The sequence below is a fragment of the Onychomys torridus genome, chromosome 6, assembly GCF_903995425.1.
Source record: "Onychomys torridus chromosome 6, mOncTor1.1, whole genome shotgun sequence".
Taxonomy (NCBI): Eukaryota; Metazoa; Chordata; class Mammalia; order Rodentia; family Cricetidae; genus Onychomys; species Onychomys torridus.
Window position 1 is genome coordinate 85,802,726 of NC_050448.1, and position 24,089 is coordinate 85,826,814.

Below are 24,089 nucleotides of genomic sequence, written 5' to 3' on the forward strand. Positions count from 1 at the left end.
CCACCACTTTGAATGAGTGGGTGCTTGCTGCTGTCTGCTTCATAAGGGAATGTGGGAGTCCACTCTAAAGGAAAACTCTGGAGGGCTAGGATTATGTGCTCTAAAAACAATCTTCACTGATGAAATAGTTCATTTGATTCATATTACAATTTGAAATACTCTAAGACTTGCTTTAAAAAACCTGAAGATACTTTATTGTTTGAACAGAAGCATTGGGAAGGAAAGGAGCAAAAGTATTTTAAAAGGATTCTACTGGTAGACTTTTCATCTTGTAGTGTTTTATGACATCCTTTGAGAAAACTAACAAATTTGAAATCCATTGCATTAGGAATGTTCGAAAAGAGCAAATAATGGGAAATTTACTCTTCGAGATTTGCTGGTGGTTCCCATGCAGCGTGTGCTGAAGTACCACCTTCTCCTCCAGGTCTGTACTTTAACAACACTCTACCGTGCCTTTCTTCATCCCACAGGACACCGTGGTGCATCAGCAGCATGCTGCACATTCTCTGAACTCTTAGTGTTCAGTGTGAAATGACCAGGACAACTAAGCATTTTATTTTCCTGTTAGCAAGACAATGATCTATACTTACTAAAAAGACACATTTTGTGTTCTTCAGACAGGATAGAAAAAGAGGGGGAAATGGAGTGGAACAAATACAAATATGCTTTCAATGGCATCTTTTGGAATTAGCAACACCCATTTGCCAGTGAGTCAATGTTCCTGAATTTGGTCAGATTAACCTCATCAGATTCTCCATCTTATCACAATAATTAATAGAGGATTGTGTTGTGGGCTGTATTGCTTTTTCACAGCACTAAATGTAATAAGGCTACACTCATTGTGAGGTGATTCTTACTAAAGCCCACAAAGTTTATGGTTTCCACGGTTAGTCTTCTAATGAGGGTGGAGAGTCTTATAAATTTAATTTGATAGCTATACCAGGAGGCTCATTAGTTCTGCTCCAAAGATATGTCTTATTGTATTAGTGTGCCAGCCCAGCTGATGCTCCTGGAATGTCATTGTAAAAAAAAAAAATCTACTACCTGTACGTGAAATAGAATTTTGAGTCTTCTGTGCTTTGTACGTCTTGTATATTAAATTTCTTGAACTGTAGCCATGCAATTATTAGTCATTTCTATTTTGGTTCTACTGAGAAATCAGAAAAATTCAAGCCCTGATTATTTCTTAAAAAATGCATTAAAACATTTATGAGACCTAAACTCAAAGCAACTTAATCAAATTGAGTTTTATGAAAAAATAATAGGACGACTCAGGCAATCAGCTTTCAAGATATCATGGAGGTAAAAACATGTCCAAAATAAGATAATGATTTATTTTGTTGCTTTGATGGTGTGAAGCAGTGATTGAAGAATTCAGAAGATTTCAGATCAGGAGAGAGACTCTAGGTCCTCTTAAGATTTTTGTCCAGACTCATAAACCAAGGAATACAATGATATGTTTTTGAAACTCCTGACTTGACCCACTGTTTTTTTCTCCTGCTGTTTTGTATTTTAGATTTCAAGAGGACATGTAATTCCATGGTGGTGTTTAAAAATAGGAAGCTTTATTCTGGGTACTACATGGAGATAAAAAGTTTAGAGATTTTTTTTTTTTTTCATTTTGAAGTATTTTGGAGCAAATGTCTGGTGTCTAGAAATTTGTTAAAAATGTGGTTATTGGTTTGTGGATTTTTTCCTTTCTATTGCACTTTTGTGATTTCATAAGGAAATCATTTTCATCTGCTGGCTGATTTGATGATCATAATTTATAAAATTTAAAATGTTTTATAGGGGGAGTTTTGGAACCATTAAGAGTAATTTTCTATTTTGTTTAACAAAGTAAGAATAAAAAACAGGATTTTTGGCGGGTTTTTATACTTGGTAGTTCTCTCTGTAGGTCCTGTTTGTAACAGGAAATAATACCGGCATTGAGGCCTTTAGAGAACTTTGAGTAGCTTTTTTGTGTGTGTGCCAAACTGTGTTAGAAATGTATTGTGTAACAGGACCCGCCCCAGTAAGTCAACCTCTGAAGTCTAGCAATGTGATGGGTACACAGAAGGGACACAAAGGAGTCAACTACACCTCAGTTCGCTGGGGACCCCAGGAGAGGCTTCATCTTCTGTCTTCCTAGAGGGATGGTTTGTGAATTGGACTTTGAAGGATTAGTATGAGTTTGGCAGGTGGATGAGGGGGAGCTTTCTAAGAGGAGCAAACACCATGTCCTGTGGATTAATAAGAATACCCTTTGAGAACTATGGATTACTTAGTGTGGGCAGAAAGTAGGTTGTCTGAGTGGAAGCTGAGAGAAAGGGATGAAGAGAAGTTTGCAGAATCCAGATCCATCGTGTGACTGCTAGGAGGTATTGGGTAATAATGGAAGCCTTTGGGGACTCACTGAAGTACCAGGGTGGGGACAAGGTAGAACTTAGAGTTTAGAGACCTGCTTGGTGTCAGAGGCATGAACAGATTATTGGAAGGAGAGAACCTAGGTCCAAAGTCTAGTTCTAAGCACTTATAAATAACCTATTGAAAAAATTGACCGCCAGGAAAGTGCCCTCTAGGGCAGGATCAAAGTTAGCATCCATGAGACATAGGAGAGGAACGTGCCATTCAGGTTTTGGCTTCGGTTATCACACCAATGGAAATGCCACTACTTAATCAAGCACTGTCAGTAGCTCCCTCATCCTGGATAAGGGTGGAACAAGTTGGGGATTTATTGGATTTAGGGCTCTGTGGGACTATTATTTAGTTGGACGTATGAGTCTAGTATCGGCTGTGATTTCTGGGTTGAGCAGGTATACTGCGGAGTGATGGCCTCATCGGGTGGCTGTTGATATGACTGTGGCTGTGATCAAATTTGGAGAATATGTAAAATGAGAATAAAAGAGTTAATATTTAGGTGACGGCAACTCTCTAAAGAGAAAGGAAACTGTGAAGGGTATGTAGAGATGTAGGACATTTAAACAAGACAGTAACAGCGGAACACACAAAGCATCCTGTTGTCCCCAAAGTAGAGATGTGGCATTAGAATCAACAGTCTTAGAGAAGTGGTGTGTGGGATGGGATAGAGAAATCTCCATTTATTGAGAGTTTAGGCCATCCTGCATAACCTCCGGGAAACTGATGGGGATACCAATGAGGGTAGAGTATGGCTGAAAGAGTCAGTCAACATGAAAATTATCACAGTGTGGAGAGGCTGATGTTGGTGTCTTTAAAACATTTTGTTTGTTTCTTCAGTGTTAGTTTTAAATTTGAGGAAAGCATTGCTAACCCGTGTCTTCCAAATAGGAACTGGTCAAACACACCCATGATCCAACCGAGAAGGCGAACCTGAAGTTGGCTCTGGATGCAATGAAGGTGAGAGAGCTGCAGCTGCAACTTGCTGTCTTCTGTTCCTGCCTAGAGACAATGGGACTTGAACTGCTAGCCTGCATATGTGTGCCCACCAATATGCATGTTTGGTATTGGTGAGGAGAGCAAAGTAACTTACTGAAGGAGATAGTTGTATGTCGTTATTAGTGTTTTTTGTTTGTTTGTTTGTTTGTTTTTGTTTTCTGAGACGGGAACTTCCTGGGACTTGCTATGTCACCCAGACTGGCCTCAGTTTGTGGCACTCTTCTTGCATCAACCTCTGAAATGGAATTCTTATATGGATTTAAGTGCTAGACTAAAAAATGCCCAAAACCCAAGAGGTAGATAACACTACTTTTGTGCTGTTTGCTAACTTTTATAGCCTCCAGAAATGACTCCATATGACTCCACTTCTCACTGCTACTTATATAACCATTGCCTTGAATAAGCAGAGGGCCAGAGGTGATTTCAGGAACACCAGTGTGGTTCTCCTTCCTCAGACTGATCCTCTGCCAGGTTGTCCATGGTGGATGCTATACAAGGATTTCACTTAGGGATTTTGTTCCCAGTTAAACCTGACAGTCAAGAAAGGATAAAGCAGGTGTTGTGAACTTGCTGGGGGGATGTCCGAAAGCCCAAATTTCACATTATGCTGAGTCAATTCGACTCTGAGCTGTAACTGAAACAGAATCACGTACTTGTTTTTTGAAAGGCAATGACAGTGCATTGTCTAGGTATTTAGCAGCACTCTGGACTACTCTTAGCACTGGCTCTGCTGTTTAGATGATTTTAGCATGAGTGTCATGGCCATTACTCTGCCATTTATTGTGGCTAGAAAAGCGACAAATGTTGTGTCCTTAAAAAAGTCATTTGTGGACGGCTCCTACCAAAAGCCAAGCTTCCCTGAGAACATAGTTAAGAGTTGCTGTTTGCAGAGTAGTGTTCCTATTGGATGCTTAAAACAGGGTAAAGAAAAAAAAAAGAAAAGAAAAAAACTTAGAAAACAGGAAAATGTGGATCACACAAAATAAAAATAGCCAGTTACAATATGGGAGGATTAGCTAATGCTTTTGCAAATTTAAAAAAAAAAAAAAAAGCCATTTTAAGTTAAGTAAAGGCAGGTGGAGAAGAATGGCTGGAGGTGTTTGTTCTCTTTTTCCTGTTTTCGTTCAGCGCTGTTCTTCACCTCTCCCGTGTTTCTCGTAGCTGTCTTGACCGAGCCTTCTCTGGAGCTAACAAGACATTAACTGGTTTCAAATGACGGTCTTGCTAGGGCACCATGTAACTTTGTTCCTCTTTCCTAGCCGCTAACACTTCAGCTCTGCCCTTCATCTAACCGGGAGAGATGCACCCCTGTCAAGGTCGGCCATTAATGCTCCCGGAATTTAAAATCTCCTGACCTACTTTCCTTGAGGCTTTGTATTGCCTCAGATTTTTTTTTCCCCCGTCTTTTAAGGCAGCAGCAGTATCCTTACTCTCCTCAGGGGTGTGGTAAATGGCAACTCTTCAGACTTCCCAGCTGCATGCCCCACATTTTAAAATTGGCTTTGAGACACAGCTTTGATTGACTGAGTGTTCATTTCATTGTCACTGAGAAGTTATGGTGGTGACTTTCATCATTGATGGAATTAATGATGTGTTTTTCTTTCAAAGCAGCTTGTATCACTAATCTTCCTGTGTGTTCTTTCTGCACCCTTCTTTCTATTCTTTAGGACTTGGCACAATATGTGAATGAAGTGAAAAGAGATAATGAGACCCTTCGTGAAATTAAGCAGTTTCAGCTATCTATAGAAAATTTGGTATGTAATTATCCTCCCATCCAGCTTCCCCATGTCCCCCAATCTTGGGAAGCTCTGAGTGCGGCTGTTGAGGAAAAGATGGTTTACCTTCAACTTTCGGCTATCAGTCCTTGGTTTTCCCCTCCTGTGTCTGTTTGGTCTTCACACTTGTCTGATGTCACCTATGACTTCACCATTGTCTGGGTACCTCTGGTGCTTGCCTGTCTCCCTCAGTCTCTCACGGCTTCTTCTCCTAGGAGTCCTAGAGGACAATAAAGAGGGTCCCAGTTGAGGTATTATGGCTAGAGAAAGTCCTTTCAAGTCACTTCATTTGAACTGGGTCCAAAGAGTGAGAAGCCAGAAGAAGATATATTGGGTTAGTGATCCAGGCAATGCCTTAAAAGTAGAAAGTCCAGAGATGGGTAAGAAGCACTTTGTGTGTTCAGGAAGCAGAGAGGCAAGGGTGGCTAGAAGTTATGAGCGCTCTGCAGTCACAGGGGATGGGAAATAGCATTGCATAACCTTGGATCCAAGGATAGGTTAGGGCTTCATTGTGTGACTGCAGTGGAAATCTAGGACAGTTTCTACCTGTCCTAGAGTGGAGTGTCCCAGTTGTATTTGTATTTCAAGAAGTCCCTTTAGGGAGGCAGCTGGGTTGCTATTGAAATGGTTTTGAGAGAGAACGGAGGGCTGGACTCACCTGTAGGAAGTGCATAGAAGAATGGCTTTGAGGTATTTTTGGCAAAGTGATTTCACCGCTGTGTTCTGAATCCCCCTGCACATTTGTTTCTTTTCCCATGTACAGCCACCTCTCCGTTTCATTGGTGCCACCACCTGCTTCCTTGACAGTCCCTGTAACCCCAAATCTCTTTGTATAGTTCTGTTTTAAACAACTGTTTTCTAATTCACCTTCTTTCCCAAACTTGCCAAGACTTTCCTGTGGTTATCAACATTCACCCATTAAAAAATACACAATGATGAACTTAAACCATTTTCTGAACTCATTCAGTGACTAACTGCCCACATATTTTACATCATGGGACTTATGCTGTGTTTATTGTGAGTCTCCAGTTTTCTATAGCTTTTTGTGGTTCCTCCTTGGAACATATTCTTTTCAGAGCCTAGAGTGTTCTTCCCCATTATGGCCTCTCACTTTCCTTCAAGGTCCAATCTAAAGGCAATCCCATTCCCTAACCTCCCACCATCCTTTCCCTTTTCGAATTCCATAGTAACAGGTGTAACATTGGCAGTGTGATAATGTGAGTAGCATTAAGTTGACTATCATAAACATTTATGTGTATATATGACATTAGGTATATTTATAATCTTGTATACCCATTGTTTCCATCCAACTCTAGAACTCTTAATTCTGTGAAATCATGTTCACTGAGCACAAGATTCCCGACTCTGTGCTCTCCTGTTTGCTTCCTCTTTGAAGTATCATAAACAATGCTGCTGTGTGTGGGTATATCAATGTCGGTTTGAGTGCCCACTTTCACTTCTTTAGGTTATATAGTGGAATTTCTTAACTGTATGGTCATTATGTGATTAAATTTTGAGTAATATCCATTCCATTCTGGAGAGCAGCCCTAGTCTGCATTCTTACTAGCAATATAAAGGATTCCAGTTTCTCCATAAACTTGACAAACACTAATTTTCAGGCTTCTTTTTAATGTTTTATTGTCTAAGCACATATGTAAAATATATATCCAAATGGATGTGAAATCATGTCTGATTCTGGTTTTGATTGCATTTTCCAGTGATTAAAAGTGTTGAACATTGTTTTGGGTGTTCACTGGACATGTTTGGAGAAATGTCCATTTGAATACCTTGGCTAGTTTTGAGTCCTGTTATGTGATGTGGTGTGTATATGTGCATGTACACGTGTGCATGTGTGTTTGTAGGAGTTATTTACACATGCGTATACCCATCAGTCCCTGTTCCAGAGGTACTTGAGACCCTCTTCTATAGATAGTGTTGGTGATGCCATAAGTTCTCATTTACTCACCTTTCCTTCCTTACCTATACATCCATATAGTGTCACACCCAAGAACTCTTTTCTAAATTTAATTCTGTGAAGTCTTTTCTCTGTTTTCTTGTAAAGCCTTCATAGTGTCAGCTCTCCTGTGTAGATCTTTGCTCCATGGGGTCATTTTGAGATACAGCATGAAGCTAAGGTCCAACTTCATTCTTTTTTCCTTGTAGACTTACAGTTGTCCTAGCATCATATGTTCAAGAACTTTGTTTTCTCCCATTGAAGGTTCTTGGAGCTTTTTGAAAACAATTGTGACTAATATGTGAGTCTTATTTCTGGGATCGCTACTATTCCACTGGTCTATTGATCTGCTGGTCTTGATGTCAATGCTGTAGAATTTTAACTATTCTAGCTTTATAGTAAGTTTTGAAGTCAGGGAGTATGAAGTATCCAACTTTGTTGTTTTTCAGGGTTCATTTAGTTATCCAAGGGTCCCCTGAGGTTCCAATATGATTTTTTTTTATGTCTTGTTTTTGTTTTTTTGACAGGTTTTCTCTGTGTAACAGCTCTGGCTGTCCTGGAACTCACTCTGTAGACCAGGCTGGCCTCAAACTCACAGAGACCTGTCTGCCTCTGCCTCCTAAGTATTGGCATTAAAGGAGTGAGCCACCACCACCTGGCTCCTTATATGAATTTTAAGATGAAGTTTTTATTCTGTCTATTCTAGAGTATAACAATGGGGTTTTGACAGCAAACACTTATTATTTTGTCATTTTCTTGAAATCACGTTTATATCTTTTATTAGAATGAAATTTCTCGGTGCCATTTATGATCTTTAGTTAATCCTTTTTTCTCCTAACAAGTACTGTTAAGTGTTTATTACTAATTAAAAAATACTTTAAGTCTTTGCCTTTGTGGAAATATCTCATTTAATTGTTACATCAGAATTTTTCATCCTGGAGCTCTTAGCTCAAGGAAGCCATCCCTGTGTCCCTGGGTGAAATTATCCCCTTCCTATACTCTGCTTTTGGGATACTTATGTATTGCAGATGCATGCTTCTGGAAAGATTGTCTCCCTGTGGGTGGTACGTTTTGGGAAGATAGAGGCTGTGTCATGTCACCCTGAATGTGTGACAAATATCAGTTACTAGAATCTTCCTCCAGTTAAAATTATTCCAGTGATTTCTTTTTTAGAATTGAAATAATATTTTCATTTTTTGAGATTATAATGTAATTACATCCATCATTTTTCTCTTCCCCTTACTTCTTCTAAACACTTCAAGTTATCCCCCATCTTGTTCTTTTTCAAATTCATGGCCTCTTTTTTTTTTTTTTTAACTAATTGTTGTATACATACAACCTGCTCAGTTTGTATAATGTTACTTACATGTATATATTTCTAGAGCTGACCGTTTGGCATTAGATAACCAATTGATGTGCTCTCAACTCAGAGAAGGATTTTCTCTCATTCTCAGCATTTCTTATTTGTCTGTAGGGTTTTTTTTTGTTGTTGTTTTGTTTTTTGTTTTTTGTCTGGGGTTGAGTCCTTGTGAGCTTTCCCTTATGCATTTGCAGGTCTATTTGTCTTTGTTCAACTCATGTTTAGGAAGTCACACTGGGGAAACTTCATGGGTATAACTTCTGGTATTTTAGAAAACAGGGTCACACAGAAAACTTGCTGTTCCTCCAACTTTTACAGTTTTCTGCCTCCTTTTCTGCAATGGTCCCTGAGCCTGAACTACATGAGTCGTGTTGTAGATGTTTGAGTTAGGACTGGGCTACACAACTTTGTATTTTAATTGGTTGTGCTTTTTTGTAATGGTTTCTGTCTGCTGCAAAGAAAGTTTCCTTGATGAGGGGTGGGAACTACCCTTATCTGTGGGTATAAGAAAGAGTAACTACTTAGAATGTAGTTAGGGATTATGCTGGTTTAGTAAAGTGATGGTTGTGGATTCTCCTCCAAGACCCACAACTTCCCTAGCCCTAGGTAACTGGATAGGTTTCCAGTCCCAGGCATGATTTTTTCTCTTATTGATGGGCCATAAGTCCAATTAGAGAGCTCTTGGTTACTGTCAGGTTATGTGAACTTCTATGGTTATTATGCCGTGCTGGTCATTGATGTGTTTCCTAGGCATCATAGCTGGGTAGGACTGTTGGTTGCTTCCTTCCTTTGGAAGCTTGAATGGTACCTTCTGGTACCATGATAAGTAGTCCTCAGTTAGGTTAGATCCAGCTCTGGTAACTTCCCTTTTAAGATTATATGTAAAAGTAGTGTCCACAGTATGCCCACTGTAATTACAAAGACAGATGGATTTTTTTTTTTTTGTGTGGCATATCTAACTAATATCAGTTTTGTGCATTTAAAGTAAATGTGTTAAAATAAATAAAAATTATATCAATTGTAATAGGGTAGTTGTCCAGGAAAATGTCTTTACTAATGTTTACTCCTGTTTGTATGTGACTGTGAAAAGGTCAGACACACATTTTATATTTATTTACAAACATGTTTATGTTTTAGAACCAGCCAGTTTTGCTGTTTGGGCGACCTCAGGGAGATGGTGAAATCCGAATAACCACACTGGACAAGCATGCGAAGCAAGAAAGGTGAGAAGATCAGAGCATGGTGTGCTTTCACAATCAGTAGTTGCTGTCACAGGAACGATGGCACCTCATGTGCATTATTCTAGGATGGGGTGGGCATGGTCAGGCAAGGGGACAGGCCAGTCGGTGGTCCCTTACATTTTCTAATGTAGGCTTTGTATGGATTCCCTTGCTTTCTAGTCTGCACTATGCTGATTTGCCTAAGTCTTTAGGGGCTAAATGAAAACCCTTGAAAAAAAGACAGGTGAAAATATGTTTTCCAATTGTGACATGCCACCAGACAATTGCCACAAAACCATGATTACCTCTAAAAAAAAGTAGATTCATTTACAAATTAACTAAAAACAATGCAAAGCATCCCAAGAAGAAAGGTCAAATGGGGACTATCTAGTTATATTTTTATTTAGGGAGGTTTGAGACAGAGTCCTTGAATATTCGCCACTAGGAAACATGATTGTCAAACTGGTGCTTTTGTGGCGATTTCCTGGACTCTTGCAGAAGAGAAAATCGGCCAGCAGGGGGCAGCATCAACTCTTGCTTCCGCTCTGAGGCCTGGATTCCACAGGTAGCTCTCAGGAGCCACACTTCTGATTTTGAGGATGAGGAAAGTGTGTGAGCACTGTGAATATGTCATTGTCACAATCGTTGGTTAAGAATATGTGTGTTAATCACCAAGAGTTTTAAAAAGCACACATCTTGTGCGGCTGGATGATGATAAGGTTAGAGGGTTCATTTCCTTCCCCAATTAACATTGCTTTTAATAAGGAAGGAAGGAAGAAAAAAAAAGAAAGAAAAAAGAAAGAAATATTAACACAGAAACTTAACCATCGCTTTCCTGTTTTTGCAGTTTTCTCTTACACCCAAGCTGTGCTTAAGGTGACCTATTAAATTGTGACACCCAACGTAAGGAGCGAAAGCGCAGGCTCTAAAGTTAGCCTGGGTGTGATCTTACTCTGAACCACATCATCAATATGACCTTTGGCAGTTCACGCACATCCCCCAACTTGGGTTTGCTCACCTAGAAGGACAGTAGTTCCCACCTGAGTGGGGACCCTGGGAATTCATTTTCTGTCTTGCCTGTGGAAGGGATGAAGAATTCTCAAGGCTTTTGATGGATTGCTTTGAAGGTAGTAGGAGAGCTACTGTCCTGATCATGAATACTTTTTCTTAAAAAAAAAAAAAGAGATCAATTATTCATGAGTTGCTGTATGGCTTACCCCAATGTGTACTTGTGATAACTGCAGTCTATCCACTGCTCTTCTTATGGCGCTTCCCTTTCTTTTTGTTAAGCTGGGGGGAGTTGGGACAGAGCGGCACCATTTCTCTGTCGATGTTGTGGAGGCCTGGGATGCTTCTGTGAGCCTGCGTTCCTCATTGCTTCCCATGTGGCCCCAAAGAAGAACGCTTGGTTGGCGTAATCACACCCAGGAAGAGAAATACATGAGCTCCCAAACCATGTCTGTCAGTCAACTGTGCTGTCTCTCTTTTCCAGGCATATCTTCTTATTTGACTTGGCAGTGATTGTGTGCAAAAGGAAAGGGGATAACTATGAGATGAAGGAAATAATAGATCTGCAGCATTACAAGATAGCCAACAATCCTACCACTGACAAAGAAAATAAAAAGGTGACCTTCTGGGACGTTACTAACAGTAATTTATGTTGAGCTCTAAATATTCAAATGCAGCTATCCCTTGGTGTCTAGACCACCCCTTCCATGGCAGATGCCTAAATCTGCAGACACTCAGGCCTTTATACAAAATGGCTTAGTGTCTGCATATATAGCCCATGCATGTCTTTCTGTATAATTTCAGACATCTCTAGGTTCTTCCTAATACCTAAGACAACACTTAAATTCCTGTAAGCAGCTGTTGTATCACGTTGTTTAGCAAAAATGACAAGGGGAACAGTCTGCACATGTTGAGTACAGATGTGGTTAATGCTGTTTTCATCTGCAGTTGTTGAGTATTTGAATATAGAACCTGCAAATCTGGAGTCAGATGTACATTAGTACACCTTACTGCTGTTTACTGGCTCAGGCATTTAGTTTTCAGAGATTGATTTGGTACAGGCTCCTGTGAGCTATGATGGGATCATGACATAGTTGATCCAATCATTTTTAATTCCTAGGATCAATATGGCAATAATGATTTTCTCATCAATAATGAAGTTGGTTAAAATCATCAGTATTAATGCTGATAGAGCTATAAGATTTTGTGTGGAGGGTTAGGCACTCCAATAAATTTGGAAATTTTTTTTTAACAAATGATAATAACTCAAAGACCATTCATTTTCACAGTGGTCTTATGGCTTCTACCTCATCCATACCCAAGGACAAAATGGGTTAGAATTTTATTGCAAAACAAAAGATTTAAAGAAAAAGTGGCTGGAACAGTTTGAAATGGCTTTGTGAGTATTTCGACTTTAAAAATTTATTTGTGTCTATGGTGTGCACTTGCACACACATGCGGTTGGTGTGTGTGTGTGTGTGTGTGTGTGTGTGTACGCACACGCACATGCACGCATGGGGGTGGGGGTGGCAGGCTGGAGTATGACATCGGGTATCTCCTTTGATGTCTGCCTTTTATGTAGTGACTCAGAGTTTCTCAGTTGGACCCAGAACTCATTGATTTAGCTAGACCTGCTGGCCACCTTGCCTTTGGGATCTCCTCTCTCTTCCTCTCAAGCTCTGAGAGTAAAGGCCAGCTGTCACCTGTGCCCAGCTCTTCCTTGGGTGCTAAGGGTTCACACTTGGGCATTATGCTCCGCTGGCAAGTGCTTTCCCCAGCGAACCATCTCCCCAGCCTACATTTCTTCTTTTACGAACTCCTTGTGTCCCACTATTTAAATCCTGATGAGTCACAGCAGCTGTTCTCTGCTAGTGGCTGGTAGCATACAGAGGCTCTGGGCATGGGCATGGGCATGGGCATGGGCATGGGCAGACTGCAGGCTGGTCATCTGGTCTCTGAAGACAGGAATGTTGGTGAATTTCTTCAAAAGGAAGAGAGAGGGAGCTCAAACCTTCCCTTTAACTTTCTTCCCCTAGGAGTATTTTCAGTTTTTACCTTTTAGCCCCTCAAGAAATGGAATTACAAGGACAAATTTTTCCTGCAATTACTATGTTTTAATATATAGCCTTCAATTAAACGAAAAACCCACACATATGTACATATGTGCAAATCCTTTGCTTCTAATATAAAGACTGGTGCCTTCCCTCTGTTTTAAACTCACTTATTGTTTCATTTCTTGCTGAGTTCCGGGCATATTCACTGAATGCTTCAGGACTGGGTTTCTTTCAGTGTTCATTCCCTGACTTAAAGAGGATGCTCAACAAAGCGGTGAAAATACCCAGGTCTGCTTCAAAGAAACAGGGCACACAGAGCTGTAACCAGAAAGAACACGCTGTTGGGTGTTTCTTTGTAATTTTGATATTTATAAATTAAGGAGGTGCATAATGACCCTCCTTGTGGGAACATATCAGTTGCCCTGAAAGGAAACTGTTAAAAAAGATGGAATTAAAAGAGAACACTTAGGAGCTTTGTCTCATTGTGTTTTGGCATTGTTCACCACTTGTTGACCAGTTCTATCAAGATTTTATTGCTTGTTTCTATTTTAAGAAATGCTTGTGTTAATACAAAATTTGAGGTTGAGTTAGGATGGTTTTTGAAGTTCTGGTGAAAAATATTTTGTTTTTATTTATTGTGCATGTGTGGATTCATGTGTGTGTGTGCGCGTGCATGTGCGTGTGTGCGCGTGTGCATGTCGTGTATGTGTGTGCATGTGCATGTGTGTGTGCGTGTGTTTGTGCGTGTGTGTGTGTGCTGTGCGTGTGTGTGTGTGTGTTTGTGTGTGTGTGTGTGTGTGTGTGTGTGTATGTGTGTGTGTGCACATGTATGCAAAGCACAGCAAATCCATGGAGATAAGGGAACAATTTTCAGGAATAGATTTTGTCCTTCTACCACATGGGATCTAGGGATGGAACTCTGATCATTAACTTGGATCTGAAGAACATTTGCCTGCTGAGCCATCTTGCTGGCTCAAGACTCCCTTATCTTTTGAAAGAAAGGACTGTATAGATTTTTTTTAAAAAATATTAAGTTTAAAAAAAGTCTAAGTTATGCTATAATTACAGCTGTATCTGGCTGCAGTCTTCACTAAGTTATCTGTTCTCTAAAGCCTCAGTTCCTGCATCTGTAAAATGGGGATACTGATGTTTAGTCAATTGCAAATACCATCTCAGCAAAGTACCAGCCAGATGCTGCAATGTAAGCCATATGGTGTTTATTGATAAAAGGGTTATGTCTCTTATTATTGCTGTTAGTGGTAGTATTTTATGTTTAAGATCATAGTATGCATATGAGCACAAAGCTCACATTTTCAGTTCAGTATAAAAGGTCAGTAGTATTAAAGGTTGCCTTAACATGGTGCTTCATTACAGGTTGCATTCACTTTGGGCACAGGTGGTAAGTGGGCAATGTTTGTCTAGTCTGTGATCCAGAATGGTCAACCTCATATACCTTGTTGTCCTTTGATGAGGCACCTGGAGTTGCATGGTCTAAATCAGAACCGTGGAATTCTGGGGACAGTGAGTGTATCCAGAGGCAGAGTGGATCTCAAGCTTTAGGTCTTTGTGGAAAGATGTAAGACTAGAATCTTCTGATGTTTTTCTTGGGCTGTAGAATCTCTGAGTGAAAGAGTTTCTCCAGGGGAGGGCAGCTAAGTGTCTTGTCTCAGAGGAGGAAGGCTCCTAGGGCTGCGTGATGGACATATCAGTGACCATTTTGTTCAGTTTGTTTTTTAAAGTCGAATAGCTCATCTGTACTACAAGATAAGTCATGAAATAAATGCTTACCCTCTCTCATGTAAGCAGAGGCTGTCTGATAGGGTGGCTCTCTGAGGATCAGCTGTCTGTCAGGCTCACACTCTCTTCTGCTGTCTTTGCATCTGTCTTCTGTCTGTAGTGTTGGTCATTTTAAAGTATAAAATAGCTACTGGAATTCCAGCTATAAAATCCACATGGTAGGTGGTAGAAAGTAATCCCTCACTTTTAATGAACCTTTAACAACATTATTGTTCTTAAGTCTAGCAAGAACTTGGTCATATGACTACACATGAGAGGGGAGGCTGAGGTTATCATTCCTGATTCAAGTGGGTTTGAATCAAGATTCTCTTGGTGTGAAAGATGGGGTGGGGGTGGGGGCTGGGCATTTTAGACACAGGCAGTTAGCAGTCACAGCTTTACCAGGTACATAGGGGTGTAGATAGACTTCAGTTGCTCCTCTGCACTCCGAGTGGCTTCTGCACCTTCAGGGAATGTGGCATTCTACATCTTTGAATACTTTTGAAGCAGCCCAGGAATATAATGAACTATGAGCAGGAGTCATATTTTTATTTTGGAGTTCTGTTGACTGCTTAGGAGAGGTAGAAGGTGTACATGCTTTTCTGCAGAATTACTCAGAGTTGGACCTAAGGGTGTCTATAAGCAAAAGTTATAACAAGTAGGCCCCAATAAAACCAGGATTTTGTTAGGTATTGGGCTACCTTATTATCTTTCTTCCCCACTTCTTTTTGAAGCTCGTTATACCACGAAGCCCCAGTAACCATGTTGCCAGCTTTCTAAGACAGGCCTTACCTTGTTCTTTGTGAAACAGAACAATCTGGGTAAATCCTGATGCTTAAGATGTCCCTCAAGGGTCAGATTTGTTCCGTTTTGTCCATTATCTCAAATCGTTATGCTCTTAGAACTCATAGAAAATAAAGAAAACCAAGAGCCCTGTGGTATTTTAACCATGAAGGAAATGCAGCAAGCCTCTACATCTCTGCAGGTCAGCCCTTGCCAGGATCCTTAGCCCTAGCCTGAGTCTTATAAGCCTTCCTGGAACTCTCTGGACTGTGGCTTGGAGGAGCATTGAAAAGGATCATGGTGGCTGATCAGTGGAATTGCTATTTTTAAGACAGATGAAATGCTTGCTAGTGTTATTTACCGAAAATGACAGTTCTGTTTATAGGATGACTAGACTATTTTTTGTTTGTTTGTTTAAAATAATTGCAGGCACCTTTAAGGCATTTAAATCCTGCTCTTAATTTGGAACATTAGAGAGGAAGGCAGAGAGTCTGCGGGCACCCGTAAACAATGAGGATGTACTGAAAGCAAGGCATCTCCCAGAGGCCACATGAATCTCAGCCTCTGTCTTTCCCAAGCACACCCCCATCCTTGCTCAGCAGCATATTCTCTGACCTTGTTTGACCATAACCACTTCCAGCATTTAGAGTATGCAGTGAACCACAGTAGAACTTGGCAACCTCCTTAGAAAAGGCTGAACAGAGAGAGACAACAGTGACCCACTTGGACAGGGAAGGAAGAAGGAGTTTTCTCTCCCTCTCCCTGCTAAAAGGGGTAGTAGTTGAGAAGGCATTATGGAGCTAAATGATGGCTAAAGTGCTGGGAGCCTTCTCTAAGCATCTGTTTAAATGCTTAAGAGGCTGACTGGTTGGGAGGCATTGCTTGCTTTTGTTGATTCCAAAAATGATTTTTGTTGCCATTCGTCTCCTCTAATTCCATTTGGTCATCTGAAAAGCAGAATGACAAGTGTTTATGTTCAGGAAAGCTGGTTTTCACATGGATAGGAGTGCCTATAGACAGTGGTGCTTGAACTTTCGTTAGGAGGATGTCGATATCTTCTCAAATCCCTTGTATTTACTGTGTTTTTATGAATTCTCTGCTTAGCTTTAAATGAATAAATACCCCACTCATTTTCCAGTTTAGGAAACTAGTAATCACAGGACCATATCACCAACATTGAACAATGTTGAACAGCAACATTACCACGGAGATTGGTATCTCAGTGCTCAGGATTGTCTTTATCCAGGAGGGTGTTAAATATCCAACTGCATTCAGATTTTGTTATTTAAAATAGATTATTTTTAGTTGCTTGTTTTTATTGTGAATAATACACAGGGATTATTCACATATATATGATTGTTTTGTGTATACGTGTATATGCGTGTTTGTGTTAGTATTGCAGGAGTAAGTTCAAACTGTAAATTATAAAATAAATGGACTCAAAGAACAACAGAATCTTCTTTCTTTTCTTTCTTTTTTTCTTGAGATGGAGTTTCATATAGCTCAGGTTGACTTCAATCTCATTAATAGCTGAAGTTGAACTTGAACTCCTGATTCTGTCACCTCCAAGTTCCCAAGTGCTGGGATTGCAGGTGTGTAGTGTGTGCTACAGTCTCAAAACCTTTTAAAAGAAGGGCTGGAAAGAGAAAGAAAAGATAGAGTGAGAAGAGAAGTAGATAAAGCAGGAAGTTCAGAACTGGCCTCTGTACCATTTAGGGGCAATAAAAAGGTCCTGTTGCCTTGGATTTCCCCTGACCAGCCCAACTACATTCTTGAAATTTTAGCCATTTTTGTTTAGTCCTTTGAAGATACACAGGCCATTATCATAGGCACCACCTGAGATTTCTTAACTGTGTACTGGCTGGCACAGTGCTGAGGGACAGAGCTCAGGCAGTCCCTGCAGAGGTGGTAGCCCAGGATATTCACTCACAAAATACCAGGACTGATGGGCAGAGCAGGGAAAGAATGGGGATGTGGATGGAGAGCATAGAGTTAGGGAGGGGCTCTGGGCCACACTGCATGTGTCACACCAGTCATCTGGACAGGTGGCTCCTGAGCTTCCAGTCTCCCAGGATGAGCTCAGAGAAAGCTGCCCCCAAGGAGGGTGGGTGGAGATGTAGCCACAAAGCTCTACAAATTTGAAGTCCATTCACCGTGAGATCTGGTGTACCTTCTTAAATTTATTCACTCTCTCTTTCCCAAAGAAATTGAAGTCACAAAAAAGAGCACACATGCCACAGAATTAAAAAGAAAAATTTAAATAATCAAAGGTCAAATAAAATAGCATTTCCTTCAAACTCACACTCTACCAGGGAAGAACATTTTCTTGAAACACAGTTTCTGTATAGAGTGTATAAATGTGTGTTCTTTCACATTTCAAACTCAGAATTATATTTTATCAAGTATAATTTGTTTTGATTTGAAGTATTGCCCAGGTATTCTGAATATCAGAGGGATAATAACAATATAAAATTGTGTTCATTCTAAAATCTTTTATTGAGTACTTCCTTGTTGCTGGACCTATTAGAAGCCATGGGCATAAAACATGATGGGGCCATTGCAGTTGAATTAAACATATGTATTTCTAAATATAGTAGTATTTGGTTACTGAATAGTTGATTAAATTTCAGTCATGAGCCCTTGATGGTTCAACCCAAGTTTTCTCTTTTTCCAGTCTCATTTGCTCAAACATCAACAGACAGAGGCCGAGAATGGCATTCACATAGCCCTCTGCCTCCACCTCAGATCAGTCTCCTTCCAGGCCCTGCTGGCTTGCACTCTCCCTCGCTACACACTCTCGTGTGATCTTCTGCATCCCTAGCTCCTTACTTCTCACCCTCTCAACCAGTCCATTTTCACTGGACATCTAGGCCATCTGGTCATATGCTGACCCACATCTAATCTTTGCAGATTGTCTATTGTATTTAGTAAAATATAATTATATTTTTACCATGACCAAAGAAAGCCCTGCATCTTTTTTATCCCACTTCTCTTTCCAGTCACACCTCTCACCATTGTCCTCTATGCCAGTTTTGCTCTGGTTATATTGTTTCAGTCCCTAGAAGATGCATGGTACTCAGGCATTCATGTACAATAAATGCCTGGAGACTGCTTGGAGAAGTCTTTGGTTGATAGCTGGTTCTAGATGCCACAGGTCTTGGCTTTAAATGTTACCATGTGCTACTCCTGACCTTTATGCCAAGTGAATGATCCTGTTTACCTCATATTCCCTCACAATTTAAATTATTTTGCTAGACAAGGAATCTCCACACACAGCATCTGTGACTTTACCCCCACTCAGTGATCACCCTTCTGTTAAAGAGAATCTACCACTTTTTTTTTCCAGTTTAGCTTATATTGTATTCTGCTGAAGAAGAAGCATTCTTTATTCCTTATTAAGATGGATGCCACATTGAACATTACTGTTAGAGCTCAGAGAGGTAGATAAAGAATGTCTCATGGGTCTGGAGATGCGTCTGGAGGTTTAGGTTTTGGTGTGAGTTAGTTTTAGTTTAGGTTTTGGAGTTAGTTATGAGGTCTGAGAGGGTTGGGAATGGTATCAGGAGATGCATGTCTGTGAACTGTAAAATACATTCCCTTTTGTGTTCTTTGAAATACTAAAAGTGAAAATAGTTTGGTATTGTTTTGGCTGCTATATTTATACATTTACAGTTCCTAGGCTGACCTGCCTGGGGCCTTTGATCTTTGTGCCTGTCTATCTACTTATAGCTGCTTCCTCCACTGGACTGTGAATATCATGGGGGCATGCAGGGATCTCATTAGTGTTACTCATATTCACAATCTCTCTTAGCACATCACATAGCCCATAATAAGTTATTATATTTTATTGTAAATTCAAAATTTTGCTTTTAGAATTTCATGACAACCAATAAAAGCAAAGAAACAAAGATGTGATGGGCTAGAGAATTCTAGTATGTAAAAATCTCTCCACAGCCCATGGATAAAGAGACTTCTATAGTGTTATAAGAAGGTATCCACTATTGATTCTTCATCAGGTGGCATTGGTTTATTTTTGTAACTTAGGAAGTTGGTGTCATTCTGTCTTAAGTCATTATTAGCTTTCAAATATGACATTGTGTTTTTCCTAAGGCATTTCTATGGGCAGGTGACCTGATATTAGATAGACTGCTTTGTGACATTCTGAGTCGATGCTTCAGTAAGATGCATGGAACAAAGCAGGATGGATAATTTTCACATTATCCAGCCCGTCTTTTAAGTAGCATTGATCTCATCCTCACATGAGCTAAAAACTGCAGAAATCATTTGCAGCTTGTGTTTCGTGCAGTTTCCTTGTCCCTGGGAGATTTAAGCAGAGCTTCCTCCAAATTGTATTCTAGAGCTGGGACGCTCAGGCCCATACTTGTCTCCTCCTCCGTATTCCTGATTCCTGGTGGCACTTGTCTCCCCCACCTTCAGCCCTCAGTCTGTCAAATTCATAAGAAAAGCTTTACTTGTCCTCTGTTATTCATGTAGAGTCCATGTGCTTTAACTTATGTGTTCTGACAGTATCGCAGGGAAGACTCAGGTCCTGCCCCTGTCCTTTCCACTGCTCAGCAGGTTTCCTTAACACCCTCATCAGCACCTATGGTGTGACCATTCTCCCTGTAATGGCCAGTACGCCTCACTTCACCCTTTCTGGGGAGCCGCCACCAACTGGTCCATAAAGAGCACCTCTCTACCCATCCTGAGATTAGATTGCTAACACTGTGTCATATGTCCCCTCAATTCCTAAGAAAGTTCTAGGAACCTCGAAAGAAGATGGGCTTTGTTACTGCTTGATGAAAGTCCCATGCTGATCATAGCAGATGTACACATCATTTTGACAGGCACAATTTCAGATTTCTAGACTCTGTACTTGGTGACAGGCACAGTCCCACAGGAAGCAGAGAGGCCGGTCTCTGGGATGCTATTAAATAGGGGTGACTGGTGGTGATAAAGGAGAGAATGAGAATGGAGATTATAGAGCTGGGGAGCCTAAGACTGACTTTGTTTATACTTTTGCTCAGCTGGACTTGCCTCCCTATACTTAAACGAAGCTCTGCAAGAGATTTCTGTAGCATGGCCGTTCAGGCACTCCTTTGCTGCCTCTTCCTCCTCCTGTGCCACTGCCTCCTTTCTTTATCATTGTCTTCATGAGCGGGCTACGCTGTTAGAATCTCCTCAACTATTTGAATGTGGGTATATGTTGTGACAACAAATTTTAGCTTTTGGACCAGGGAACGGTAAACTTTTTTATAGGAAGCCAGGGAATAAATATGCTATGTAGGCCGTAAGTCTCTTCAGAACAGTTGGGTTATATCAATGTTAAGCACTAATGTAACAACTGATAACATGGGAATAAATGATGGTATGTTCCAGAAAAATGGCTTGGGGGAATGCACATGCCTAGACTGTACTTACTGATGCTTACACCTTGAGAATGCAGTATACATGTGTCAGTCCTCAAAGGTCTCAGCTGTCCTGGACCAGCAGTAGGGTCAAACTTTTTTGTAGGACTTTGTGATTTTGTTGTTGTTGTTTGTTTAGTCTAGTAGCCGTGATCTAGCTCCAGAATGCTTTCTATTCCACCAAAACAAAAACAAACCTGAATGACTTGTCCATGTTTGGCAATATTTTTACTGTCCCACTGAATAGCATAATTGCCTGCTCAATGAGTTGAGGGCACCTAGTTTCGTGAGTCTTATTTGTTGGTTTTTAGAAACAAGACCAAGGATGAGCCCCATAGACTCTCGGCTGGACACAATCGCTCACTGAGCTTTGATCTGGACACTACTAGCCCGAGAGGACCAGTGAGAGAAGACTTTAATTCACGACGACCTTTGTGCACTTGAAGCATTGTCCTCATCTCAGCATGAACACACTTGTGCCTGTTGTTTATCTTGACACGTTCTCTAGGGAATTCACCGAGGAACACTAGAAAGTGCAGAGGACACTGGTACGGTAGTGTTGGCTAAAGAATGGGCCTCCTTGGGTAGGCTGTGTGTGGGGTGGGGAAACAGGTGACATTTCCACTGTGGTGGTACCTACTTTGGTTTCTTCTGGATGTCTAAAGCCTGCCAGTGTTTTCATGGGAACTGCCAGGCTTCCTGGCATAACACCCCAATACCAACTTACAAGCTTTCTTACTTTTTATCTGTCCGCATTTGTATGTTGGTTAGTTTGAACTGTCAATCACCTCTACAACCTAGAACAGAGCCTTAATGAGGTATTATCTGGAGCAGTTGGGCACGTGTGTAAGGGTTGTCTCTGTTATTGATGTAGGATGATGCAGCCCACTGTGAGCAGCACTATTCACTAGGCTGTCCCTCAGTGAGGAGAAAACAACAAACAAGGGTCAAGGTGTTTCTTGCTCTCTGCTCTGGACTGCATCTTGGGTGTTGATGTGACTAACTTCTTGAGTTCCTGGCTTTCCTGAGTTGATGGGCCATAACCTAGAATTGTAAGTCAAATAAACACTTTCCTTCTCTAAGTTGCTTTTGGTCAGCACAGAAATAAAACTTAAGCATGTGTGTGTGTGTATGTGTGTGTGTGTGTGTGTGTGTGTGTGCTATAAAAAGCAATTTTTCTTCTAGTTCTTCAGACGTTTCTTTTTTCACATGAAAAGACTTTCGTGGACCAGTGAGATGGCCTGACAACTTGAGAATTGAGCCCCTGGACCTACATGGTGGTGAAATGAGAGAACCAGTCCCAGCAAGTTTTTCCATGATTGCTGCACACATATGCACAGGCACATGATTGCACACAAACACACACAGTGAATGAATACATGTAATAAAATTAAAACTTAGAAGGCTTTCCTAACCAGTTTTAATATGAAGGGTTTGTTTACAGGTGTGGAATTCAGGCTGGCATGATTTGCCACCCCTGGATGGAGCTGAGTCTCACAGAGATGATCCATTCATATTAGTCTCCCGTGTTGAAGCCAGTTCAGCCTCCCTGAATCTATTGCATTGTCTATAACCTTTCAAACTTGGCAGTAAAGTTAGTATAGGGAGTTATATTGGCAGTCGTAAAAAGAAGCAAGACAGGACAATGCTCAGAACAATCTCAACTGTCATTAAGTGGAGCCTTTTAGTATCTTTCTTTGTACAGAAACATGGGAAAGTAGTTCATGCGCGACAAACCATTTGTAAATATTAAGCAGTACTCTGGTTCTGGTTCTGTTTGGTGGGGATAAGCTTCTCTCTCTCTGGTTGTATTCAATGCTTCTTTGACATGTTTTTGGCCCTGGCTGAATATGCTAGGAGGAAGAAAAAGTCACAGGCAGAGGGAAAGGTGAAGGATTGCTCTCAGAAGTTCCATCAGCAAATAAGCATTATGTTGGTTAAGAAGAAATGCAAATAAGGTTACTAAGCAGAGTTAGTGTTGGTTCCCTGAGCCTTTGTAACGGAGCCTTTGATCTGCTGATTTTCTTTCACTAATAGATAATCACAGCACCACCAGGAAAAGTTCACCTGTCCTGTGGTGACTGTGCTGTCTCCAGCTTGTCTGGAGACAAACACAAAGAATAAGTGTGCTTTGGAATTGGTGGTTGTGCTGAGTCAAGTTGGCATACAATTTCTGAGAGGAAAATGACATAATTGTCACTTAGTGAATTTGCCAATATTAAATAAGATTTATCCAGTAAAATCTCAACCAAATAGCAACATTTAGAGTATTTATTCATTAAAAAGTAAGAAGATCTTGATCCATATAACACAAGTAAATGTGCATTTGGAAATTGCTAATCTTGGCTGCGGAAGCAGGAAGGACTTTGTTTCTGTTCATGATGTAGTAGGTAAGTTCAGGCTGGCTAGAGAGATTGGAAGGTTGTCTTTGAAACAACTTTTAAATATCAGTGTGTATTGTATATCTCTCGTCATTAGTTTGTCATGTGTTTTGAGTATCACATACATCTTCAACAGACATTCTAGGCACTGGAAATATTTGTGATAAATTCTCTCTATTGGAATTCATGTGATAACTATGTGTTATATACTTTACATCCATGGATACCATTTTCATGTCAGTCTTACAATGTGACTACAAAACAGTGATGTATTACAAGGCCCATGGAATGGCTTATTCCCCCTGCTATCTTAGTCTAGGGAGAATGGCACTGGGAGTGTCAATACAGAAAAAGACTCATGTATGTGATGCACACATTCAGTTATTAACTTTCCTTAACTACTCCGATTAATTGCTAATTGAGATGAAAGAAAAGCATGGATGAATTCTTTAGTTACTGTCCAATATCATGGGCAGGTTCAAAGGAATGCTAGATGCTATTATTGCAAAAAATTATAGACTTGATATAGTTGAGATGTTTATGAAAAAATTTTGGGATTCCTGGTTGAACTTTGCACAGCTTTATATTATCTTGATTCTTAGTGTGTTAGAAAAGATTCAGACTTTAAATCTTCATGGTAGAGTATTTAGACTCGAGTAGCATATAGTGATAATTCCTTGCTATTATACAGTGCTTTAAATTTCAAAAGTGGTTTGGGGATAATACCTCATTTGATACTTAAAGAATCTGTGAGGTAGCAGGGAAAGTATTAGTCCTTAAAAAATATCAGAAAATAGAGGAAAGATTAAGTATTTTGCTTATGGCTTTTATTTTTTTCCCAGTTAACAAATGGCAGAGGCTGAGCTTAACCTCAGTCTGGGCATTTTCTGCTCTCCATGTTGTCTCATTTACAGCAAGAATGGCTACCACTGTTCTCTGGGGAGAAAGTTGCCCTGATTTTGTTTCCTAAGAGC

The 24,089-nt window shown here is 40.4% G+C and overlaps 1 protein-coding gene across 3 annotated transcripts in view; it reads left to right on the top strand.

Moving 5' to 3' along the window:
* Vav3 (vav guanine nucleotide exchange factor 3) overlaps positions 1-24,089 on the top strand; it is a 330,524-nt gene that overhangs the window by 166,733 nt on the left and 139,702 nt on the right. For all 3 annotated transcript variants that reach the window (XM_036191255.1, XM_036191254.1, XM_036191256.1), the window contains exons 10-15: positions 329-424; positions 3,289-3,357; positions 5,064-5,150; positions 9,623-9,708; positions 11,198-11,330; positions 12,003-12,112. In XM_036191255.1, coding sequence (XP_036047148.1) covers positions 329-424; positions 3,289-3,357; positions 5,064-5,150; positions 9,623-9,708; positions 11,198-11,330; positions 12,003-12,112 — 581 coding nt within the window. The remainder of the gene's footprint in view (positions 1-328; positions 425-3,288; positions 3,358-5,063; positions 5,151-9,622; positions 9,709-11,197; positions 11,331-12,002; positions 12,113-24,089) is intronic.